This window comes from Podarcis muralis, chromosome 6, assembly GCF_964188315.1.
Source record: "Podarcis muralis chromosome 6, rPodMur119.hap1.1, whole genome shotgun sequence".
NCBI classification, from domain to species: domain Eukaryota; kingdom Metazoa; phylum Chordata; class Lepidosauria; order Squamata; family Lacertidae; genus Podarcis; species Podarcis muralis.
The window spans coordinates 4,015,100-4,039,158 of NC_135660.1; the positions used below are offsets into that span (position 1 = coordinate 4,015,100).

Below are 24,059 nucleotides of genomic sequence, written 5' to 3' on the forward strand. Positions count from 1 at the left end.
AGCATGACTAAGCCGCTTCTGGCAAACCAGAGCAGTGCACAGAAACACAGTTACCTTCCCGCAGGAGCGGTACCTATTGATCTACTTGCACTTTGACATGCTTTTGAACTGCTAGGTGGGCAGGAGCAGGGACCGAGCAACGGGAGCTCACCCCGTCGTGGGGATTCGAACTGCCGACCTTCTGATCGGCAAGTCCTAGGCTCTGTGGTTTAACCCACAGCGCCACCCGTGTCCCTTACTAACATGTTAGTGAACCTATTAAACTGTTCCAATATTAGCACACTGCAATCTGTATTATTATCACAACAGCAGCCCTTTCTATCAGTTTTCTCTTTTTTGCAAATGCGTCAGCTGGGGGGAAAGGTTATGCTGATTGTTGCTTTATTTCATCATTGACCCTCAAGTGACTTTTGCCATATGGGGGACACCAAAAGGGTGATGCTTAAATAGTTCTTTTAGATGCTGGTATTTGTTCCATTTTCCTTTGCAGATGTCCAGTTGCAGGCAGCTGCTTTCTTGGCTTGGATAATAAAAGTTGCTGCTGTCTCCTCCTCCACCACCATCTGTCTGTGTTTGGTCTGCTTTGCACCTGCTGTCTGGACACAGAGCATCTGCCATCTTTCATTTTGTTAAATTGGTTGAGGGATTAAGCAAAAGCATTTTAACCTTTATGTCAGTATGCTGACAATATAAACCGGGGCTCCAAACATCATCATTTCCCCATATTAATGCAGGAATCAGGTTTTAAAAACCATCGCAATACATGAGGGACCAGAATTTTATTTGTTATTCAAACATAAGATGCCACTTCCAAATAAGATGAGCCACGATGAATTGGTATCTAGCTACCTATACATTTTTTTGGACGTGGGTGGCACTGTGGGTTAAACCACAGAGCCTAGGACTTGCCGATCAGAAGGTTGGCAGTTCGAATCCCCGTGACAGGGTGAGCTCCCGTTTCTTAGTCCCTGCTCCTGCCAACCTAGCAGTTCGAAAACACGTCAGTGCAAGTAGATAAATAGGTACCACTCTGGCGGGAAGGTAAACAGCGTTTCTGTGCGCTGCTCTGGTTCGCCAGAAGTGGCTTAGTCATGCTGGCCACATACCCGGAAGCTGTACGCCGGCTCCCTCGGCCAATAAAGCGAGATGAGCACCGCAACCCCAGAGTCGGCCACGACTGGACCTAATGGTCAGGGGTCCCTTTACCTTCTACATGCCAAACACTCCTACACTGTGACATATTTGTGATGTATCAATGATGCTGTTGAAAAATGTATTATGGGAAATGGGGAGAGGTCTTAAAAGGTCACACAATCCCATGCTTGGGGTTGCCACTCTTTGTGCGTTTGAACCTTGTTGCAACAAATAAAGACCAGGTCTACTGACCGCTGTTTGCTTCTTTAACTTGGCTGGAGACTCCTCCTCTTGCTGACCAGAGAGACCCGCGGGGAGTGGCACCCTGACAAGCTGGGTAAATCCGCACCCCAGGATTTTTCCTAATCAGCTTCATTTATATTTTATTTTATGTCTTGATCTTTTGCTTTTAACTTGTTCTTATCTCTTTAGGCTTTCGTTGCTTGCTAGGTTTTATATTGCGAAGCGCCGCAGAGCGCATTACGGTACCTCCTCCTATGCGCTCAGCTCGGCGAACTACGGTACTCCCCGGAGCGTCGCCGAAGCCGCTCGGCTCGCGCAAGCGCAGCAACGGGCGAAGGCGGACCCCGCCCCATAATCGGCTCTCGCGCCCGGAGGAGGCGTTGGGTTCAGTCACGCGGGAGGAGAGCGCGAGCGTGGCGCATGCGTCCAGCGCGCCCGGCGCATGCCCAGAAGGGGGGAGAGAGCCAGGAGCTTCTGTGGTGCTGCTTTCCTCGCTCTCGGTCTTGTCTTTTGGGAGCGGCGGCCATGAGCGGCTTCGGCGCCGGCGGAGCCCCGCTGAGGAGCGTCAGCAGCGAGACGCTGGAGAAAATCGACATGTCGCTGGGTGAGGGAGGCCGGTCAAGTGGGCGGCGGCGGCGGCGGCGGGAGGGGGGGTCAAAATGGGGGCGGGGCTTGAGAGCGGGGAGCCGAGCGAGGGATGCTCGGACCGAACCATGTGTGCTCTCTTGGGAGGGGGGAGGAGGAGGAGAAGAGGGGGCCGAACCAAAGCGAGCAAAGAAGGGGGGAGGCAGTTGGGAGAGCCTAAGGAGTTAGCGACCGAACCTTGGGGGCCGCGGCAGGTGACGTGGGCGGGGCCGAGAGGCAGCGCCGGGGAAGATCGGGGGAACCTCCTGCTGCAGGAGCAGAACCGGGAGCATTGGTATTTATTCAAAACAAAACAAAATCCTTCCAGTAGCACCTTAAAGACCAACTAAGTTAGTTCTTGGTATGAGCTTTCGTGTGCATGCACACTTCTTCAGATACACATGATGGACTTCCATTTCATGCGGCTCAATGTGGTGCCTTCCATAGTTCCAGTTACAGATAGGTAGCCGTGTTGGTCTGCCATAGTCAAAACAAAAAAATTCCTTCCAGTAGCACCTTAAAGACCAACTAAGTTAGTTCTTGGTATGAGCTTTCTCATACCAAGACTGGCTCCCTCCCAGCAGTGTATCTGAAGAAGTGTGCATGCACACGAAAGCTCATACCAAGAACTAACTTAGTTGGTCTTTAAGGTGCTACTGGAAGGAATTTTTTTTGTTTTGACTATGGCAGACCAACACGGCTACCTATCTGTAATTGGTATTTATTGGTACCCTGCCTTTTCCTCCTGGCAGGGACTCCGGTAAAAATAAAAGCAGCTTAAAAACCAGAAAAGCGAGTTGAACGTTACCGTAATTAAATAATAATAATAATAATAATTGTTATTATTTATTATTTATACCCCGCCCATCTGGCTGGGTCCCCCCAGCCACTCTGGGCGGCTTCCAACAAAACACTAAAATGCAATAACCTATTAAACCTTAAAAGCTTCCCTAAACAGGGCTGCCTTTAGATGTCTTTTAAAGAGAAGATAGCTGCTTATTTCCTTCACATCTGCTGGGAGGGCATTCCACAGGGTGGGCACCACTACCAAGAAGGCCCTCTGCCTGGTTCCCTGTAACCTCACGTCTTGCAATGAGGGAACCGCCAGAAGGCCCTTGGTGCTGGACTTCAGCGTCCGGGCTGAACGATGGGGGTGGAGACACTCCTTCAGGTATACTGGACCGAGGCTGTTTAGGGCTTTATAGGTCAGCACAAACACTTTGAATTGTGCTCAGAAACATACTGGGAGCCAGTGTAGGTCTTTCAAGACCGGTATTATATGGTCTTCGCAGCCGCTCCCAGTCAGCAGTCTAGCTGCCGTATTCTGGATTAATTGTAGTTTCCGGTTCACCTTCAAAGGTAGCCCCACATAGAGCGCATTGCAGTAGTCCAAACAATATACACTCATATATCTGGTTAAAGTAGCTTCGGGTTGAGCGTTTTTGGGTTGAGCAGCGACCTGGAAGTAACAGAATGCATTACTTCCGGGTTTTGTTGCTTGCGCATGCGCAGACACTCAGCATGACATCAAGCGCATGCACAGACGCGGCGAATCGCAACCTGCGCAGATGCGGGTTGCATTCGCTTCAGGATGCAAACGGGGCTCCGGAACGGATCCTGTTCGCATCCAGAGGTACCACTGTATGTATGTACCTCTGTGTAATAAATGGGACCTATTAAAAACACAATGGATGGTTACAATAAAAACAGCACAGCACCAGCACTTCCATGAAAAGCAGTCGGTTCCCCAAAGCCTGTTGAAACCTGCTGGGAGGGAGCCAGTCTAGCTTCTCTAGGCAGGGAGTTCCAAAGTTGTTGGGGAGCAGCCACCCCTCTCCCGAGTCCCCACCAAGAGTGCCTGTGGGGGTGGCAGGATGGAGAGAACGACCTCCCCTGAAGATCTCAGAGCCTGGGGACTTTCGTATGAGGAAATGCACGTTCATAGAATTGATGACCCCCAAGGGTCATCTCAGATCATGAAGCTGAGGCTCCAGTACTTTGGCCACCTCATGAGAAGAGAAGACTCCCTGGAAAAGACCCTGATGTTGGGAAAGATGGAGGGCACAAGGAGAAGGGGGCGACAGAGGACGAGATGGTTGGACAGTGTTCTCGAAGCTACTAACATGAGTTTGACCAAACTGCGGGAGGCAGTGGAAGACAGGAGTGCCTGGCGTGCTCTGGTCCATGGGGTCACGAAGAGTCGGACACGACTAAACGACTAAACAACAACAAAGGGTCATCTAGTCCAACCCTTTTGTAATGCAGAAATCTAATATTTAGAATACTGTAATATGCTTTCGAATCGGTTTCTGCTGCTGCTGCTATGAGGAGGAGGAGGTAGATTAGAAAGTGCCATCTATTGCTATCATTAGTACTATTTATTGCATGTATATCCTACCTTTTCCTCCAAGAAACTCAAAGTGGTGTACATGGCTCTCCCCCGCCTCTCCTAATCCCCACAACAACCGCCATGAGAGGTAGGTTGGGCTAGAAGTCACCCACTGAGCTTGATGGCCAAGCAAGCGTTTGAATCTTGGTCTCCCAGGTCCTAGGCCAACAAGCTAACCACTGCTCCACACTGGCTTTCTACGTACGTGCCGCTGTTGAAAGTATAAGAAGACAGATCTCTATCATCAGGCACTTAAAATCTGTAAATCAACACAGACAAGAGGAGGAGGAGATGGTGTTGCGTGTAAGAAGAGAATGTGCTTATTTTGTAGCTGTGTGATTAAGGGTGTGTGCCAAAGGCTTCGTGGCACATATATTGTATTTTTTAATATAGATTTGTTTGTTTCTTGCCCAGTAATTACTTAATGATGGGCAGCCCTTTAACCATAATAAATAAGAATAATAAAATCTGAGTGACATTTGCTGGAGGGAGGAACTGGGTGAAGGCTGGCACCTTAAATGCCCCATTTGTATGATTAATAATTATAGATTTATAGGCTTCCTGGAAACACCTGCTTGAAGCTTGTAGCCTGCACTTTAAAATTTAAAGTCAAAATTGGGCCTGGATAGAAAGAAGCAGCCAATGAAAACGATGGGAGTCTCTTAAATTGCTGATAGTAATCAGGAAGCAATTGAACTTCCTGGATTGTCTTTAAAGGCAGACCCACATAAAGAACATTATAGCAGTCCAGCCTGGAAGAACCAGGGCCTGGATAACTGAGGTCAGGTTTGAGTTCTGCTGCTGGGATATCAGCCAAGTCTGATTAAAAGCAGTCCTTGCTATAAACCACCTGGATATCCAACACTGTAGATCTGCTTCTTCAAGGAACAGTATCAACAACATGATGCCTGACCTTGGGTTGCAAGTCTCCTGACCAAGTACCTCCAAACTGATGACTCCTTTGCCTACATAGACTCTCTTACTGTAACTAATACATAAGGAAGGGATTATCAAGCTTTTCCTGAGAGCATATTGGCAAACTGGAGAAACTGTCACGGGTACCACATGGACACAAACACACATACACATTGTAACCAAGCACACAGAACCCGCAACCTTCTCCTTTGGCTGCAGTAGAATGCTTCTTACAAGCGTAATTCCAGCGGGCACAGGAAACCCTGTGGGCGCCAGGGAAGGCGATCTGTGATATACTATGTATGTATGTATGATACAACTGTATGTTTTTGTACATAATGAGATATCTCCATTGACCATCCTAACCGCAAATCTTTTAATGATGCATGCAAATCTGCACATTTGTTGCTGTGATTTTATTATTATATATTAGGGGAGTTGCATAAGTGCATTGAGTTGATGTTCCACCTCTGTTGACCTAGAACTAAAAGCGGAAGATGCCTTTAAAATACGGCATCATCGCTGGCTGTAGTGTCCTGTTCAACAAGTTGCTGGCGTGTGATTATATTCCATCACGGCACAATCTCCTGTTCTGCAGCAAGAAGCTGTGCAGGGTCAGACCAGTGTCCCTCTCACTTCATAGGATTACTTTGCTAATGTCCATATCCTGGTTTTTCAGGATGTGTTTCATGCTGTAAAGTGTGTTAACAGGAGGTGCAGGGTGGGGATGGGGATGCTGAAAGACACGTGGACTTGGGAATGTGAAACTTTCACCAGTGGGGACTTTTAGCTGACGTAGAACCAAGCGCTGCCTTACATGTGTATCCAAACCCTCTGAAGTTTCTGAGTGCCTTCACAAAAATTACACAAAAGAATTTATTATAAAGCATTAAATGTGATTTTTGTAATAAAGTGCAGCAGCATACATTTATACTTCTAACACAACCACACTTCTCAGTTAAAGAAATAGAGAGTTCTATTCTAAAGGGGGAATAGCTCTGAAAGTGGAGATAGGTGCTCCTGAAATGTTGTGTTTGTAGGTGATAGAAGAGATGGGACCCAGGCATTGAGCTCAGGAGTCTATGCAGTGAGTTCAGATCTTTATTAGTAAAATAGGATCACGGGCATAGACCCTTCACCAAGCCTTAGTTCTGAAGTTTAAAGATGTTCCTGGTGTGTGCAGAATGGTTGCTCAGAGGAAGAGAGAGCAGAGGGGAAACTTCAGACAGCATTGTAGAAGGTGGTCAAGGAGCCTGAACTTTAATAAGTGTGTTTTAGGTGAGTTGGCATGATGACCAATGAGAAGGGGTCAAAATGAGGGAATGAGAGTGGATAGGGTACAATTCAGGTAAGTGTGCTTGGTCATAGGGGAGGAGTTTCTGGAGAAGAAGACCTCAGTGATGTAATAGGGAAGGTTCTGCTAAAAGGTGGATTTGGGCATGTAAACAAGGATGACCCATCTGGAAGGTTTCCTTTGTGGATGGTCCTCCCGAATAGGACAATACCTATCAAGGACAATGACTATGGCAACAGATTCCTGATGCGTCATTCTGTCTTACCTGCGGATGTCTTGTGTCCATCACCAGGGGTCCTTTACCTTTTTTACCTTTACATTTCTATAGAATTTCTGGTTGATGGAGGAAGCTTTCCCCTGAGCTACATGTAGAGGCTTTTATGTGCAAAAAGCCAGCCTTCTGGCCTTCTCATTTACCTATCATTTTACTTTATTCCCATTATTGCATCCAGACTTCTTGGTTCGTCACTCTGAACTTTCTGGATCCTCATGATCTCGCTGGCAAGGAGGATTTGCATAGATACAGTAAATCATTTTGTTAGAGGAGGTCAAGGCAAAAAGGTCATTTCAAGTGGCCCTTCACTTTAGCCACACCCATCTTTGGTTGACCACCGAACACAAACTGCAGGCTAGCAGCAAAAGCATCATAAGAAGGGTCATTGCTGTGTTTGATTCCTTACTCCTCAAGACGAGTTAATCTGAAATTCTGCCCTTGTGCCTTGAGTTGCTGTGTGTAGCAACATCCGCTGGAATCCTCCGCACCTTCTGAAACAAACTTTGTGCCGATAGTATACCAGTCAGAGGCTTCCTCCTGCAGTGTGATATGTTCAGCTGGTCTACAGTTTAGAGAGCATGTGTGGTAGTGCAAAATGACCTTAGTGAGAGAGCCAATGAGTTCTCTTGGGAGATGTGTATTTGTCTTGGGGGCTGAGGGTGGAGCTAGTCTCCCTGAATATGATTTTTTTTGCGGGGGGATATTTATGGGGCAAGGAAAGTATTGGCTTTGGGAGCAGTCAGGTTATGCGTGCTTGCTAGCTTCAAATTTGACTTAGATGCGAATTTGCTGAATCCCCTCGGACACGTTCGCTAGACTCTGTTCCTCTTTGCAGGATTATTGTAAGAATGATGCTGTTACACAGCAGTTTCACTGTAGAAGTGATTGCAATGATGGCGACGACTCCTGAACTTTGGGAGTCAGTTTCTCATTTTGAAGTTGAATCAAATGCAGGCTAACAATGTGTTTAGGGATGAAGTAATGGTGCTGAATGAATTATAGCAACTCTTGCGAAAAGAAAACTGGGGCATTCTGAATTACTGGCAGAATTCATTATCTTAGTGCTTGTAGGTGCAATATATGTTCAGAGATGTGGAAGGGCTCTTGGTTTAAATTTTAATGGTCATGCTTTTGCAAAGATTTTTATTTATTTGCTGTTAGATTGCTGTCCTGCAGCCTTCAGCACTTTCAAGGCAAATGAGGATTCAGAACAGCCTCAAATCGAAGAAATATAAGATTCTATTGTGTCACCCTATAGATTCTGCAGTGTACGCCGTGTGTAAATCTCATGGGATTGAAGCAGGCTTCTAAAAGGCGTTCAGCTTATCACAAATATGTGATAAATGCAATTTTCAGAGTGCTATCTGGCTGTGTAGCACTCTGGGCAATACACTGGGCTAAACTCACCTAACCCCATTTGAAAAAGAGCAGGCGTGAAGAGCAGGGATTACAAGACATATGGAGCAGCCTTTCATTGTCAGGTTGCTGACCGTCTGGACCAGACTTGACTGGCAACAGCTCTCAGGTCCCCAGAAGAGCATCTTCCTCTACCTGTGAGATGCCAGAGGTTGAACCTGGGGATTTCTGCATGCAAGGAGCGTGTGGCGTCACTGTACTGTGGCCACTCCTCAGATGGAGAGATTGTGCTCTCCCACAAGCATCATACATGGCAGTGGACGCTGCATTGCAGCTAAACCTAATTTTGTATGTATAAAATCATAGAATAGTAGAGTTGGAAGGGGCCACGAGGGTCATCTAGCCCAACCCCCTGCAATGCAGAAATCTTTTGCCCAACATGGGGCTTGAACCTATAACCCTGAGAGCAAGAGTCTCGTGCTCAACCGACTGAGCTATTTGGCAGGAATAATGTATGTATATAGCACCATCTATGCACATGGCTCTCTACAGGGATGCGGGTGGCGCTGTGGGTTAAACCACAGAGCCTAGGACTTGCCAATCAGAAGGTGAGCGGTTCGAATCCCCGCGACGGGGTGAGCTCCCATTGCTCGGTCCCTGCTCCTGCCAACCTAGCAGTTCGAAAGCACGTCAGAGTGCAAGTAGATAAATAGGTGCCGCTCCGGCGGGAAGGTAAACGGCGTTTCCGTGCGCTGCTCTGGTTCGCCAGAAGCGGCTTAGTCCTGCTGGCCACATGACCCGAAAGCTGTACGCCGGCTCCCTCGGCCAATAAAGCGAGATGAGCGCCGCAATCCCAGAGTCGGTCACGGCTGGACCTAATGGTCAGGGGTCCCTTTACCTTTACGCACATGGCTCTCTACAGAGAAGTGTGACAGACCCAGGGCCCTGTTGAAACAAGGGAGGGAGGCTGGCTGAAGACAAAAACTCAATTAACCCCATTACACAATTCCAGAAAGGTTCTCGATTCCAGAAAAGTTTCTAAAGGTTTACAGATCTCTTCCGGGAGTTTACTTAACAAACTTAAGAGTTTACTTAAGTGAAAACCTGAGGCTTTTTAAAAATAACAAATCATGCACGGGTTCCTGTTTTGGTCCCCCACAGTGAGAAGTGTTCAATACTTAAATTCTCGCTATGTGTTTTGCAGATGATATAATTAAACTGAATAAGAAAGAAGAGAGGAAGCAGTATTCTCCCAGAATGAAGAGGGGGCTTCAACAGGCTGGCAAGCGGCAATTCCGGATGAGGAGAACCAAATGGGGAATCCAGGAGTACACAGGTAGGTAGTTCTGCTTCCTTTTTTTCTGAAACACCAGTGACCTATTTTGTAGCGGGACAGTAAAATGTCAAGGTTGTTTGAGACCTGCCTTTTTTTAAAGGCAGGTGATAAATAACATTTTCCTTAATATATACTCAAAAGTAGAGCAGCCTGTACAGGTTTATGTGCTAAGTAATACATAATGCATTTTGCCCTTTTAAAAGAGTAAAGTATTTTTTGGAACATTTTTACCCTGTCTTTCAGCCAGGGTCTTCCAGAGTGACTTACGCACCATCAGTTAAAACAAGACAGTCTCTTGCCTGCGGGCTTACAATCTGCCCGACACAACACAAAACGAAAAAGGGATGGTTAGGGAGGAGGGGAAAAACAGACCCACGCACCAGTTTTTCAAGTTAAATAGAAGTTATTAAAATGATGAACTGGATTAGAAACAGTGTGGGATCAGGAGGACCCCGATGGAGTTTGTCTTGTTGCTGAACTTACGAAATGGCTCTGCCTCCCATCCCTGTATAAGAATTGTGATGCACTGTCAACCCAAGTTATTTTTTTCAATATTTTTGATACTTGCAGCAGCCAGCCAGATGTTTTACAAAGGTTTACCGGCAAGACTTGAGACATAATCCTCCTTTGGTGTTAAGCCCCAGCATCTGGTATTGGGGAATGGAATCCCTTTGATAATGAAAGCCGTGTTTTTTGGTGTTGTTGCTATGAGATGTGGATGGAGCTGTTCCCCTGTGTGCCAATTTATCCTCTTCAAGTATCTTTGCTAGGGAGCCACAGACCTCTGTGGCAACGATTTCCATATGCTGACTTGCTCCTGGATATGCATACAAGTTTAGATCTGCTAAGAAAACAAGGGTTTTTATTAATTTCCTCCCAGATTTTTTCTAAAATAAATATGGAAGGGGAATCCCTCCCCCAAATATATTTTTAAAAGCTCTGCTGGTGCTCCTTCGCTAGTCTTGACCGAGGCGTGTTTACTTGCTTCTGTGCTACTGGCCCACTTTTTGTCTCCTATTTATGCCATTTCAGGTTTTGGAAAGAACCGTTTAGGACGCAGAAAACGGGTGGCTGGAAAGAGGCCTCCCTATGGAGTCAAAACCGGGCTAGCGGCAAGGAAAGCCTTGGGCTCTCACAAAGGCATCAGCCCCCTCAACAGATCGCCTCTCAGTGAAAAGGTATGTGTGTGGGCTTTGGGGCGAAAATGTACCCATCTTTTTTCTGGGCAGCAGTGTAAGAATGCCTCCGCCTTGAGATGGGATCTGGTGGAGTTCCTCCCCTCTCAGCACCCCCTTTTCCGAGTGTGCAAGGCTTCATCCATGAATGGAGCAGCTGCATTGGGTCCCATTCCATGTATTCCGCTCTCTTTCTATGGGCAGAGGTGCTCTCACCTCCAGTAACACTCTGAGGCAAGTGACTACTCTTTCCAACTGAAAGTATGTGGTTTACACCAAACTATGATGGGGGTTTTTCTGAGCCAAAGGAAATCCAGAGGGGCAAAAGTGAGAGCCAGTTTCCTTTCCTGGAGGGGGGGTGGGGATCTTTGCATTGGGTGGTCCACTTGCTCTGCTGGCAGTAAATTGCAGTTGGGAAGGGGCCGTCCGAGTGGGACAACTTCTCCCCAGATTCACTTCCTGATTAGACTGCAGCAGGAAACCAGAGGGGGTCCCAGCCACACGTGGCACTGTAGGGGACCCCCGAGGTGGCTTAAAACAATCATATGCCAAACATCAAAACAAATAACATTATATATCCAACAGAAAGAAGGAACAATTGAAAAATGCAAAGCAAAAGCAGGACACCCCCCCCCCCAAATAAAACAACCCAGGCTGTTGTGTGGTCAGAAAGGCCCTGTGTTGTGTCCCCACTAATTGCACCTCTGGCGGGCTAGAGTTTTTCTGACCCTTGCCCTGGCAGGTGGAGCTGGGGAGGCAGGACATTTCTGTGTTCTCTAAGTTGTAGGCAACCAATGAGTAATATGGCAAGCGTGAATAGATGGGCTAGAAAAAGCAATATTGTGCCCTAGCAATTCTTTCGGACTAATTTACAAGGGTGACTTAAGCATGACTTTCACTTTCCTCAGCTTTTGTGAGCTGTTGGAGAATCGTTCACATAGTATGTGTCACGCGACACTTTTATTTTTGGACTTTGACCATTCCGTCCCGCACTTGTCAAGGAAGCTTATGAAGTTTACAAATAGTAAAAAGTCGCAGCCAAACCAACATGCCTGGCAGCAGATTAGTAGCAGATGATCTGCAGATTGAGATGCTAAAGCAGCTCTGCTGGCCAGAAGCAGATTTTCGAAAGGCAGACGAAACAAACTTCCATACTTCACCCCAGTATGGAGAAACAGCACATTGAGTGGCTAAACGTAAAGGCACAAAGATGCATCGACTGCACTTCACCCCATCCAAAACAGAAGAGACTTTCTGTGAAGTCCTATATCCAGATGCCCATTCATTATCTATGCAAGGTGCCTTGCTCAAAATAATGAGGTTTCAGTGGTCTAGATGGAGAGCCGAGATGTCCTAAATGCAACTGGAGAAAACATCTAGCAGGCCTTATGAAATGTGTATATACACATGAAGGGCCATAGGTATGTGTGGGGCATAAGCAGTTCAGGTGCCACCACAGAGAAGGCTCTTTCTCTGGCCCCGATCTGCTTAACATCCACCATACTTGGGACACAGAGAAAGACCCTCCTCTCAAATACAGTGGTGCCTCGCAAGACGAAAATAATCCGTTCCGCGATTCTCTTTGTCTTGCGGTTTTTTCGTCTTGCGAAGCAAGCCCATTAGCGGATTAGCGCTATTAGCGGGCTTAGCGGATCAGCTGATAAGCGGCTTAGCGGATCAGCTGATAAGCGGCTTAGCGGATCAGCTGATAAGCGGCTTAGCGGATCAGCTGTTAAGCGGCTTAGCGGATCAGCTGATAAGCGGCTTAGCGATCAGCTGTTAAACGGCTTAGCAGCTTAGCGGATCAGCTGTTTAGCGGCTTAGCGGATCAGCTGATAAGCGGCTTGGGAAAAGCGGGGGGGGGGGGAGGAAAAAAACCCTGCAGGAACTCGCAAGACATTTTCGTCTTGCGAAGCAAGCCCATAGGAAATTCGTTTTGCGAAGCACCTCCAAAACGGAAAACCCTTTCGTCTAGCGGGTTTTCCGTCTTGCGAGGCATTCGTCTTGCGGGGCACCACTGTATTGGGGCAGGGGTAGGCTGGCAGGGGAGAAGGTGGCATTTTTACGCTAACTTTATTGCTCCTGTTTTAAGTTACCCCTCGTTCAGCTGCTCTGTTTGGATATTGCCGGGTTTTTAAATTTAATTGTGTTTGCGTTGTGAGCCATCTCAAAGAAAGGTAGGGTATAAATATATTAATGAAGCAGAGAACCTGGTACCTTTCAGATGCTGGATTACAGCTCCCATCAGCCCCAGCCAGCATGGCAGATGGAGTTTGGAACAATCCATAGTGCATCAGGTGGCAGAGACAGTTTTTGGATGAGAGTTAGCATTTGTCCATAATCCGAGTAGACCCGTTGCAGTCAGTGAACGTAATGGCTCTACCCTATTTGGATATCACACAGAGGCTGCAATCCTAATCCTGCACACCTGGGAGGAAGCACCATTAATTTCTACAGTGCTTGCTTCTGAGTGGACATGATTAGGATTGTGCTTTTAGTTAAGCAGCTTCTGAACGTCTTGGGTTTTTTGCTGCAACAGACTAACACTGCTGGAAATGTGTGGGCCTAATTTTTTAACATATCTCTTCCTGAAGAACATACAGCGGGACTACTCGGTTTTGAAAAGGAAGACCACCGTCCAAAGACAATCTGAGTTGCAGAGAAAGCAAGGAGCCATTCTCAGGAGGCCTACTCTGTTAAACAGAAGGTGAGAGCCATATGCCGTTTGCAAAGGTCTTGTGGTCTGCTCTGCATGTGCCTTGAGTGCTTTGCCTGCCTTTGCCTGGAACTCTGACCGTGCTGCTTCCTTGCCTAGAAAAATGGAGGACGGGGAGTGGCATGTGGGGAAATGAGCATTGCTTGCTCCATCTGCTTTTGTTCCTGATCCTCCCACCGCTGGCATACGGCCCTTGGAAGGTTTCCTGGAACATAACGCGTCCCATCCCTGCTTTAGATTGTGATCTCCTCGGGGCACAGCACTTGCCTGTCCTGGTTGCGTCACCCTGTCACATCGATGGTGCTGACGACTCTTTGTGGATGTTTTACAGAACCAACATACAGTCTCCTTCTGCCCGGATCGGGAATAAGCTCTACCAGCAGAAAGACGCACGCCAAGCCACTTTCCTTTTTAAGAGGGGCCTGAAGGTAATGTAGGAGGCAGAGCGAGAGTGCTGTTCTCTTCCCCTGCACCTCTCTGTTTGACATAATCTGACCATCTGGATAGAGTTTGAAGAAAACTTGGCTAAAGTTTTGTGTTTTATATGTAGCCATGTTCTCCTTCAGATGCTACTTTTCATTAGATCTTAAGGTTTTGGTCATTGGCAGTAATAGAGTTGTGTACATGCCTGTGTGCTATTTGTCGTGACTGAGCCTTCCGACGGCTGTATTAAAAACATTGGTGCAGGAAAAACTCAGCCATGCGCTAGTTTGATAGAGAGCAGAAGCCCTGTTCTCACTGAATCAGGCATCCAGCTCTGATGATAATGCAGACATAATTCTCCCCAGAGATCGTGACTTGATTTCTATGCTTGTGTGAAGCCAGGCTAGGAAATGCCTCTATAGAAGCCTGTGTAATTTATAGGCCTGCAGACCTCACTTTTGTGGGTTCTCCAGCAGCCACTGTTGTTCTGACCGAGTAAAGCTGTCTCCCAACATCACAGTGGTGTGTTTATTGAAGAAATCCATCCCAGAGCCTTCTTCAGCCTAAAGGCGTGATGGAATGCCAGAGATACAGTACCAGGACCAAACTTTCACACTCTTTGTGGGTGCAAACTTGGAGAGTGCAGGGCGTGCATAGACACAGCTCGCAGTTTAACAAAAGTTCTGAGCCCAAAAAAGGAGTACAAATTGGAGTTTCTACAGTCAGCGAAAGACTCGGAGTTCTCTGGAACGCCAGATAAGTTTGCAACAGGAGTGGCTGTTGAAGGGAGCACAAGTGGCTCTCAGCCTGCCCGCTTGGAACAAAGCTGGAGAATTATAAAGTGAGGCAGGGGGTCACATGCAGGGAAACGTGAGTGGTTTGAAGAAGCAGTTCAGGCAGAGAGAACAAAGACGGGGAGGCTCAAAACAGTTTTGGGGCGGGAGAGCATCTTAGGCAGTGAGTTACCAGGCACACAGCTTAGCTACATATAGGTAAAGGTAAAGGGACCCCTGATGACTAGGTCCAGTCGTGACCGACTCTGGGGTTGCGGCGCTCATCTCGCTTTACTGGCCGAGGGAGCCAGCGTACAGCTTCTGGGTCATGTGGCCAGCATGACTAAGCCGCTTCTGGCAAACCAGAGCAGCGCATGGAAATGCCGTTTACCTTCCCGTCGGAGGGGTACCTATTTATCTACTTGCACTTTGACATGCTTTTGAACTGCTAGGTGGGCAGGAGCAGGGACCGAGCAACGGGAGCTCACCCCATCGCGGGGATTCGAACCGCCGACCTTCTGATTGGCAAGTCCTAGGCTCTGTGGTTTAACCCACAGCGCCACCCGCATCCCCATGCTACATATACATGGCTGGAAAGAGCAAGAGGCAGGGATGAAGCCAGTCCTGCTGGCTTGCAGAAGGTGGGACCCACAGTGGCTGATGCTGGCCAGTTGGGCATGTTGATTTTTTTCCAGCTTTCAAATTCCAAAACTGAGGGGTGCTAAGAAGTTGTAACATGACTTGGAAATTCAAAAAATATTTTTGTTAAATCAGTATATAGTCTTATGTGGTAAGTAAAATGTGTGTGAAATTGCATAAAAATAAATAAAATGATTGCCAAGTACTTTCAGTTAAATTATGCAGTAGTAGTAGTATTTAAGCATTATCTGATATTGTCAGAGGGTAATTTTAAATTTATTTGGTTTTTTCCCAAAAGCAGTTTATGTACTTTTTAATCAAACATAGATTTACCAAGCTAAATGTTGTCCAATCACAAAATAATAGCAAATTTGAGTTCCTTGCAACCAAAAATGTATTTTTAAGATCGCTCACTGAAGAAATTTGCAAAAATTAAGTTTCACCCCCTAAAATGACATGCCCTACTGGCCAGGTTTGGGGGCAGAGTGTAGACGGCACTTGAAGAAGCAGCAGCACTTCAGAATGGGATGGAGTGCGGGGAGGGGAATCTCCCACCAGTCGACTGACTTTGGGGTCCACTAAACCTCTTTAAGTGTTCGTTTTGTATCTGTATGTTTTGTGTGTCGTTTTATTTTGAAATCTTTATATTGCATTTTTTGCTATTTGTATTCAAAATGGCTAACAATTTAGTTAAATCCTAATAATAATAATAATAATAATAATAATAATAATAATAATAATAAAAAAATATTATTTATTTATACCCCACCCTTCCTGGTTCAAAAACCAGGCTCGGGGCAGCTAACAACAAATTTAAAACACTTAATTATAAAAGTAGTATAAAATACAGTATAAAAACAAGAATAACAATAAAATTCAAAATCACAAAAAGGAGACGTAACCTGTCATGTCACAGTGCCATCAAGCTTCGTAAATGCCTGTTTGTCATGCAAATCCCTTCATGAATCTCTGTAGAAACACTCACACCCAGAAACCCCAACCTTGTTGGAATGTGTTGGTCAGATTCCAGTGACCTAGACTAAGTCTATAGTTGTCTCCTGAATAACTCTTTCCTCCCCACCAAAAAACATCTTCAGCTTCCTCATTTTCTCTACCGGTATTTTCTTTTCCCCTCCGGCAGGTGCAGGCCCAAGTCCATCCAGAAGATGACCTAAGCACCCAGGTCACAAACAGAAGTCGCCCGTAAGTGTTCCAATTTATTTGGCAGAGCAGTTGTGGTGGCAGTAATGCATGTGTGTTGAGACTGTGGCTCCCCCCCCCCCTTTTTTTTTTTTGCAACCAAATATTCATGGGGTGTATCGAGGGCACTGGATGTCTGATTTGGGAGGTGGCCTTGGGGTGTTGCTGAGCTGGGAGGCAGGAGCAGTGGCCTGCTGCAATGGTGGCAGGGAGCTTCAGAAAGGGTGGGCTTCCAGTGTAAACCAGGGATGGTCTCATATTCTGAATACTCTGTCATAATATGGTCCGTCACCAATTCTGAAAATGAAACTGTTGTATGCCTGCCGCTTGCTTTCCAAGTGGGGAAGGTTTTGTAGATGTCCTCCATACACTTTTACTTGGGAGCAGGCCCCATAGAATTTCTGAAGCATGCATAGGACCAGACAGTGTGCTAAGTAAAGGTAAAGGTACCCCTGCCCGTACGGGCCAGTCTTGACAGACTCTAGGGTTGTGCGCCCATCTCACTCAAGAGGCCAAGGGCCAGCGCTGTCCGAAGACACTTCCGGGTCACGTGGCCAGCGTGACAAGCTGCATCTGGTGAGCCAGCGCAGCACACGGAAACACCGTTTACCTTCCCGCTAGTAAGCGGTCCCTATTTATCTACTTGCACCCGGGAGTGCTTTCGAACTGCTAGGTTGGCAGGCGCTGGGACCGAACAATGGGAGCGCACCCCACCGCGGGGATTCGAACCGCCGACCTTTCGATCGGCAAGCCCTAGGTGCTGAGGCTTTTACCCACAGTGCCACCCGCGTCCAATGACAGTGTGCTACTCATCCTGAAATGTTGGATGAACACCCTCTAAACGGCTGTGGAGAGCTTTGCAGGTTGGGACCGGGCTGCTGGCAGTGAGAAACAGCGCGTTTGTAGGGAGGAAAGTTGGTTGTTTGGGAATTGTAGAAAGCAGAGGTCTTGAATGCCCTGGTTTCTTCTCTGACTGCTCTTGGATCTGTAGCATATGTGCTGTAAGAGTAGCTGGGGAAACCCTGCCAGATGGGTGGGGAATAAGTGTTTAATGGGCAGTGTTGCTCAGTAACTGGTATGTTTCTATCTGAAGAAGTGTGCATGCACACGAAAGCTTATACCAAGAACTAACTTAGTTGGTCTTTAAGGTGCTACTGGAAGGAATTTTTTTTGTTTTGGTATGTCTCTGTTAACTAGATGCCTCATACCCAGCCTTGCGGAGGAATTTTAAGAAACAGAAAAATCAGTGCCATTTTGAAATCAGTAGTTTCATTGTGCTTTGTGGTATACAGGTGAGCAGGTCCCTGCCCCTAGGAGCTTACAATCTATCACTTGCCACAGGACAGGCAAAAGAAGAAGAAGGGGAAGGAAGGAAGAGGCAGTTGTCAGTAGGTAGAGAATGTGGAAGGGGTTGTATCAAACAGTGTTTCTTCTGGTGGCAGAAGAAGAAAAGGGAGGGAAGTAATTTCAGTGATGCACCATCTGCTCTGGAAGATCCCTCAAACCCGTAGAGCAGATTTATGGGGGGTGGGAGGCTGCAAGCGTTAAGAGGAAATCCCAAGAAAATTGCTTCCTGCCCCATTCTGGTGTTGAAAGCCTTATCATAAGCTGAGCAATGCCACCAAACTCAGCCTGAAGGTTTCTGAACTCCTGCTGATCTTGACTACCAACCAGCCTCTTTCACTCAAATGGTGGTAGCTTAAAATTGCAGTCTAATTTGCTTTATTATAAAACAGGGGACTTTTTGCTGTGGCTACTTCTGCATTCTGGATGAAGCTACCTTCCTTATTGGACTTGTTTGCTAAGAGGAAACAGAAGCTGCTTCCAGAAAAAGGAGAGTCCCCGAGTGCTCTGGAGCATATGCACATGCGTGTGTTTAGGGACAGCGGCCTCCCACACAGGAACAGACTGTGCAGAACTGCAGCCTTTTTGAAAGGAGCGTAAGAGCTTGCTGGACCAGGCCAGTGGCCCATCTAGTCCAGCTTCCTGTTCTCACAGTGGCCAAGCAGATGTCCCAATGGGAAGCCTGCAAGTGGGATCTGAGTACACACCCCGGCTTGTGATTCACAGCAGCTGGCATTCAGACACAGGGGGCCTCCATCAGAGAAGGGAGAACATAGTCATCATGGCTAGTCGCCATCAGCAGCCTTAACTCATTGAATTTGCCAATAATAATAATAATAATAATAATAATAATAATAATAATTTATTATTTGTACCCCGCCCATCTGGCTGGGTTTCCCCAGCCACTCTGGGCGGCTTCCACAAAGACCAAAAATACACTAATATGTCATACATTAAAAACTTCCCTGAACAGGGCTGCCTTAAGATGTCTTCTTAATGTCAGGTAGTTGTTTATCTCTTTGACATCTGATGGGAGGACGTTCCACAGGGCAGGCGCCACCACCGAGAAGGCCCTCTGCCTGGTTCCCTGTAGCTTTGCTTCTCGCAATGAGGGAACCGCCAGAAGGCCCTCGGCGCTGGACCTCAGCGTCCAGGCAGAACGATGGGGGTGGAGACGCTCCTTCAGGTATACAGGACTGAGGCCGTTTAGGGCTTTAAAGGTCAACACCAACACTTTGAATTGTGCTTGGAAACATACTGGGAGCCAATGTAGGTCTTTCAAGACCGGTGTTATGTGGTCTTGGCGGCCGCTCCCAGTCACCAGTCTAGCTGCCACTTCTGGATTAATTGTAGTTTCCGGGTCACCTTCAAAGGTAGCCCCACGTAGAGCGCATTGCAGTAGTCCAAACGGGAGATAACTAGATCTAATCCTTTTAAAAAGCCATTCTTTTGAAAATCACTCTGCTTTTAGAAACTGGTGTCCTAGCATTGGTGGTCTGGCTGTTGGGTAAGGAAAGCCCTACTTTCTGGCCAGCTGTTGTCAAATGTTGTCTCGAGGAGCAGCCTCGAGCAAAGGGCAAATTGCTGGTACAGCTTCAGGCAAACTGCTGAGCTCCTGAAAAGGGTGCCCGCATCGGAGCCCAGGGTGGATTGGTTAAGGCAGCCAGGAATACAAGTAGCATTGGTTAAGCATTTATTGCCTATTGCCTTAACCAATAAAAAATGGCTGTTGCTTGTCTAACTCTGACGTTTTGCACTATCAGTGAATTTATCTAAAGTGGGAATTTGAAGCAAACTGCCTGTACAGCTGGTCTTTTCAGAACACCCTTTAGCTCAGTGCTTGGGAACCTTTGGCCCTCCAGGTGTTGCTGAACTACAACTCCCATCGTGCCCTGCTCATTGGCCATGCTGGTTGGGGCTGATGGGAGTCCAGCAACATTGGAGGGCCACAGATTTCCTCATCCTGCTTTACCTGGGATCATAAAGTTTACGTTATGACCCATAGTTAAAACATCAGCTAGTGAGAAATCAGTGCTTATATAGCTTATGGAATTATTTGAATGATTTTTGACCATTTTCCACATTAGGACTATCCAGGTACAAGTTTAAAACTAGTTGTTCCTCCAAGCCTTTGGGTCTTTAAAATTGATGCTGATTCTGGAGATTATCATTTTATGGCTCCGCTTTGTGCTTATAGTATGTGTATATTCAATTTTGTGGTGCATAGTTTACGTTATGAGACACGCTGTGTTCCTGTGTTGGATGAAAGGCAGGATAGAAAAACTATGTGATATTAGCAGAGGATTTACTGGGTCAACTGGGTCTTGTGCTTTCCCAAACAGATGGCGAACATCCACTACAAATGGAGGGATTTTGACAGTATCCATTGACAATCCTGGCGCAGTCCCATCCCCCATGTGAGTAAAAGCAGCTTCATCTTGCACTGGAATCTCCAGGCTGATGGGAATAGTGGTGGGAGCTAAGGAAAAGTACGTGGCTGGTGAGAAACTGTGTTCATCACTCAGGTCCACCCCCTTGCTTGCTGTGTTGTTATTAGCTTGGAAGTAATAGGTAGTGTTTGTCTCCTCCGCTTTTACAGTTTGGTGAAAATCGACATTTCCGTTGACTGTGTTCAGTGTGCCCTGTGTTTTTTCCATAGCTCTTTGAAGCCAAGGCTGACCAGCACTCCCGTGCCTCCCTTCCTCTTGAAGAAGGACCAGTCGGAAGAAAAGAAGATTCCCAAAGGGGTCCCGCTGCAGTTTGATATCAACAGTGTCGGAAAGCAGGTTGGTTGCTTCCAGATAAAATGGATGTGCGTTGTTGACAATAAAACGGGCTCCATGGGTTCTTTATTGGACTTTGGATCTTGTCGTGGAATTGCGGAGCAGCCGAGGTCCTGTCTTGGACTGGCTGGATGCAGAGGACTGGTGGGAGGCACCATCCATGGAGCTGGATTGGAGTAAAAAACACTGTTCACTCACTTGGAAGCCCCTGGTTGGAGAGAGGCTGAACAAACTGCCAGTCAGGCCCTGCAGGGTCAAGAGGAGGAGACCATGGGGCCTGTTTGGTTCTTCCAGATAGTGACCCAAGGCATAGGAATGCAGTGTCGTCTCTACTGCCTCCTGGGTTCCTCTTTGCACTTTCTTGCAAGCAGTGTGAGAAACTGGGATGGAAGAGGTAGGAGCCAAATGGCTTCTAGGACCTAGGTTGTGGGTGCGAAAGCAGAACATCTAGTCGCTACTGGGGGGTGGGGGCGTTGGCAACACTTTTTATTAATTTGATAAGCATGAACTAATATGTATGCAGTTCACATAAGTGATACATTGTTAATATCGCATTTTTAGCAGAAATGGTTAATACATGTTTAGTTTAGTGTTTACTATAAAAACATTGGTACCATACTTCAGTTTTCAAAACACTCTACAGTCATACCTTGGGTTACAGACGCTTCAGGTTGCCATATTTCGGGTTACGGACCTACCGAAACCCGGAAGTACCAGAATTGGTTACTTCTGGATTTTAGCAGTCGTGCATACACAGAAGTGCAAAATTGCGCATGCGCAGAAGCGCCTAATCGCAACCCGTACGCGCGCAGACATGCTGCTGTGGGTTGCGAACGCTGCGGGTTGCGAACGTGCATCCTCCACAGATCATGTTCGCAACCGGAGCGTCCACTGTACTCTTTAATGTTAAACTTCTTAACATATTGTCTATCCTAAACATAAACTTTGAGGCTTCAAAGCACATACATTTCAGTAATCCTTGAGTGTCAGCCAGGTGCAAAAAACAGCACCCAGACTTTTGGAGGTGTTCGCAAATGGAGAATCTTTAGGTGCAAAATGCTCCTGCTAATTTCGAACCCTGCTTACGAGTGCTCCAAATACCTTCAGACTCTCCACACAATTAGAAGACTACTCTTTAATTTTTGTTTTCTCACCTAACCCACCAACCCGTATCTTCTCCAAGGTCCCCCACTGTAGTTGAAGCTTAGCCACGTGTGTTAAATGTGCTAGGGAAACTGGTTGAAATATTAACCAGGCACCATAATTTTGGCCTGCTTGATGGGTGGCTGCTGTACTGATTTATGTCCTCCTTTCTTCACAGACAAACATGACCCTCAACGAGCGCTTTGGGATCCTGAAGGAGCAGAGAACGGCTCTCTCCCAGAACAAAGGCAGCCGTTTCGTGACTGTGGGCTAGAGGGCCTGTTCAGGGGAACTCTATCCTTCTAAGGAACTGAACTAGCAGTGGGCCGAAGAATAAGTTGGACTTTGTGTCAAGATACTGATAAACTGAATTTTGTTTTTAGATGGCTTCTACTCTGAATAGTTAAAAAGAGAACACCATCACATGATAGTGGACCATAAAAAGAGAAAATTCAGTGTTGCTTGGAAAACAGCGTCCTGTTGTTTGGACTGCAAGGGTCCACATAAGCTCCTGGACGAGGGGGGGGGCAAAGCCAGTTGTTCTTATTTTGGTTTCTTAAGCAGCCGACAGAGGTGGTGGTTAATGCAGGGGTCAGTCTTTGCTCCACCTGCTCTTGCAAGGCTGTGTCTTTTCATTTTGTGCCCCTAGCTGCTGAAATTTGCTTAAAACGTTTGCAGCGGACAGCACTTGGCTGCTGCTCGTCTTTCCGTTCGGCTCACAGATCTTTCTTTCACTCAAGCTCTGCAGTTCATCTGGCACTAGAAGCTAAATTGTTTGGCATCCGAGGCAGCAAGTAAGAATCCAGCTTTTCTTGGCGATGAAAAGGCGTAGCGGTCATTCTCGTCCCCTTAAGTGATAGAACAAGGCCTCCCATGAGGCCACAGCAAGAACCTGGTCCACATCCTCGAGAAAGGACCATACAGGGTGCATACAAGCTATTTCCCCCCCCTCTCTTTTTTTTAAAGCTGTGAGTTTGCTTCAGATATTCATCAGCTGAAATGATGCTTTGATGACCAATGTTACCGGATCAGTCATTTTGGTTGTCGCTCTGTTGTGTTGTACAAATGTGGCACTTTTGTGACTCGTATACCTAGTGGCAGACCCACCAGGTGAGCATTGTGAGGTTCAAGGCACCTTCCTGTTGCTTCAAGGGATCAAAAGTTGTGGTGTCGCCATTCAAACACACACACACACACACAAACTTCATGTGCGCTGGATTTTGATTTCAACATAATGGCCTGCTTCCTGGATTTAAAATGCCCATAGTGGGTGTGTTGGGAGGCACACCTAGGTAAAAGGATGCCAGGTTTGCTCAGTCTCAGAAACCTGATATATGTAACTTGATCTTTGTTTTTCTTTGACATTTCTTTTAAAAAATAGTTTATTGTGGAGATCAAAACAAATATTTGGCAGTAGCAAGGCCGCCTTTAGAGCAGTTTTTATGTAGTCATGCCTCCATGACAATTTAATGTTCATCATCTTCTGTTTTTAATTATTTGAAATACCTTCTATACCTTTACAATGGGAAAAAATGGAATATTAAAGTTCCTCCTTTTGTGTTGTTGTTTTTTACTCGGTTAGTAGGAATTCTGTTGAAGTCCACTAGAATGAAGTAGATAAATATGCTTATGATCATCCTGTGTTTGGTTTCTACCAGGATGTACTTAAAAAAAAAAAAACCCTTTTGCATCAACATGGATGCAAAACATTGATGCAATGCATCTCAAGAGAGCTAGTTTGTATTTAAGGAGAATATGCTTTAAACTCTACCTTTGGGTATTTTTTTTTTTTTTTGAGAAGTTAATACATTTGGATCTATTCTAAAGCTGTTGGACTTTTTAAAAATAAAAGTGTTACAAGTTTGCATTTGTGTGTACTTAGATATGAATTTTGCAGCTCCATATTCTTCAACAAAGGCCAACTTAGTACTTAAATCAGGAATACATGTTTAACGCTCCACTCTTCACAATGATCTTAACTCGTGATCTGTGCCAGAAAAATGCAAAGAATGTTGTTCTAATGACTGGTATACCATAAGCATTACTGCTTTCAACTGTCCCCTTATTCTCATAAAGGTAAAGGGACCCCTGACCATTAGGTCCAGTCTTGACCAACTCTGGGGTTGCGGCGTTCATCTCGCTTTATTGGCCGAGGGAGCCGGCGTACAGCTTCCGGGTCATGTGGCCAGCAGGACTAAGCCGCTTCTGGCGAACCAGAGCAGTGCACAGAAACGCCGTTTACCTTCCCGCCAGAGCGCTACCTATTTATCTACTTGCACGTGATGTGCTTTTGAACTG

General features: G+C 46.5%; 1 protein-coding gene across 1 annotated transcript; it reads left to right on the forward strand.

Annotated features, from left to right (window-relative positions):
• The first annotated feature begins 1,800 nt into the window (after positions 1-1,800).
• FYTTD1 (forty-two-three domain containing 1) lies at positions 1,801-23,626 on the forward strand. The gene is made up of 9 exons (XM_077929624.1): positions 1,801-1,981; positions 9,434-9,565; positions 10,598-10,743; positions 13,335-13,447; positions 13,788-13,884; positions 16,433-16,494; positions 20,178-20,252; positions 20,495-20,621; positions 21,940-23,626. Exons 1-9 carry the CDS (start codon positions 1,903-1,905, stop codon positions 22,033-22,035), a joined length of 927 nt encoding a protein of 308 aa, XP_077785750.1. The 5' UTR covers positions 1,801-1,902; the 3' UTR covers positions 22,036-23,626.
• Positions 23,627-24,059: the final 433 nt, after the last annotated feature.

Coding starts and splice junctions, on each gene's coding strand:
- FYTTD1 (XM_077929624.1), top strand. CDS start 1,903: ATGAGCGGCTTCGGCGCCGGCGGAGCCCCGCTGAGGAGCGTCAGCAGC. Junction 9,566..10,597: donor GGGAATCCAGGAGTACACAG/GTAGGTAGTTCT, acceptor ATGCCATTTCAG/GTTTTGGAAAGAACCGTTTA. Junction 13,885..16,432: donor TTTTTAAGAGGGGCCTGAAG/GTAATGTAGGAG, acceptor CCCCTCCGGCAG/GTGCAGGCCCAAGTCCATCC.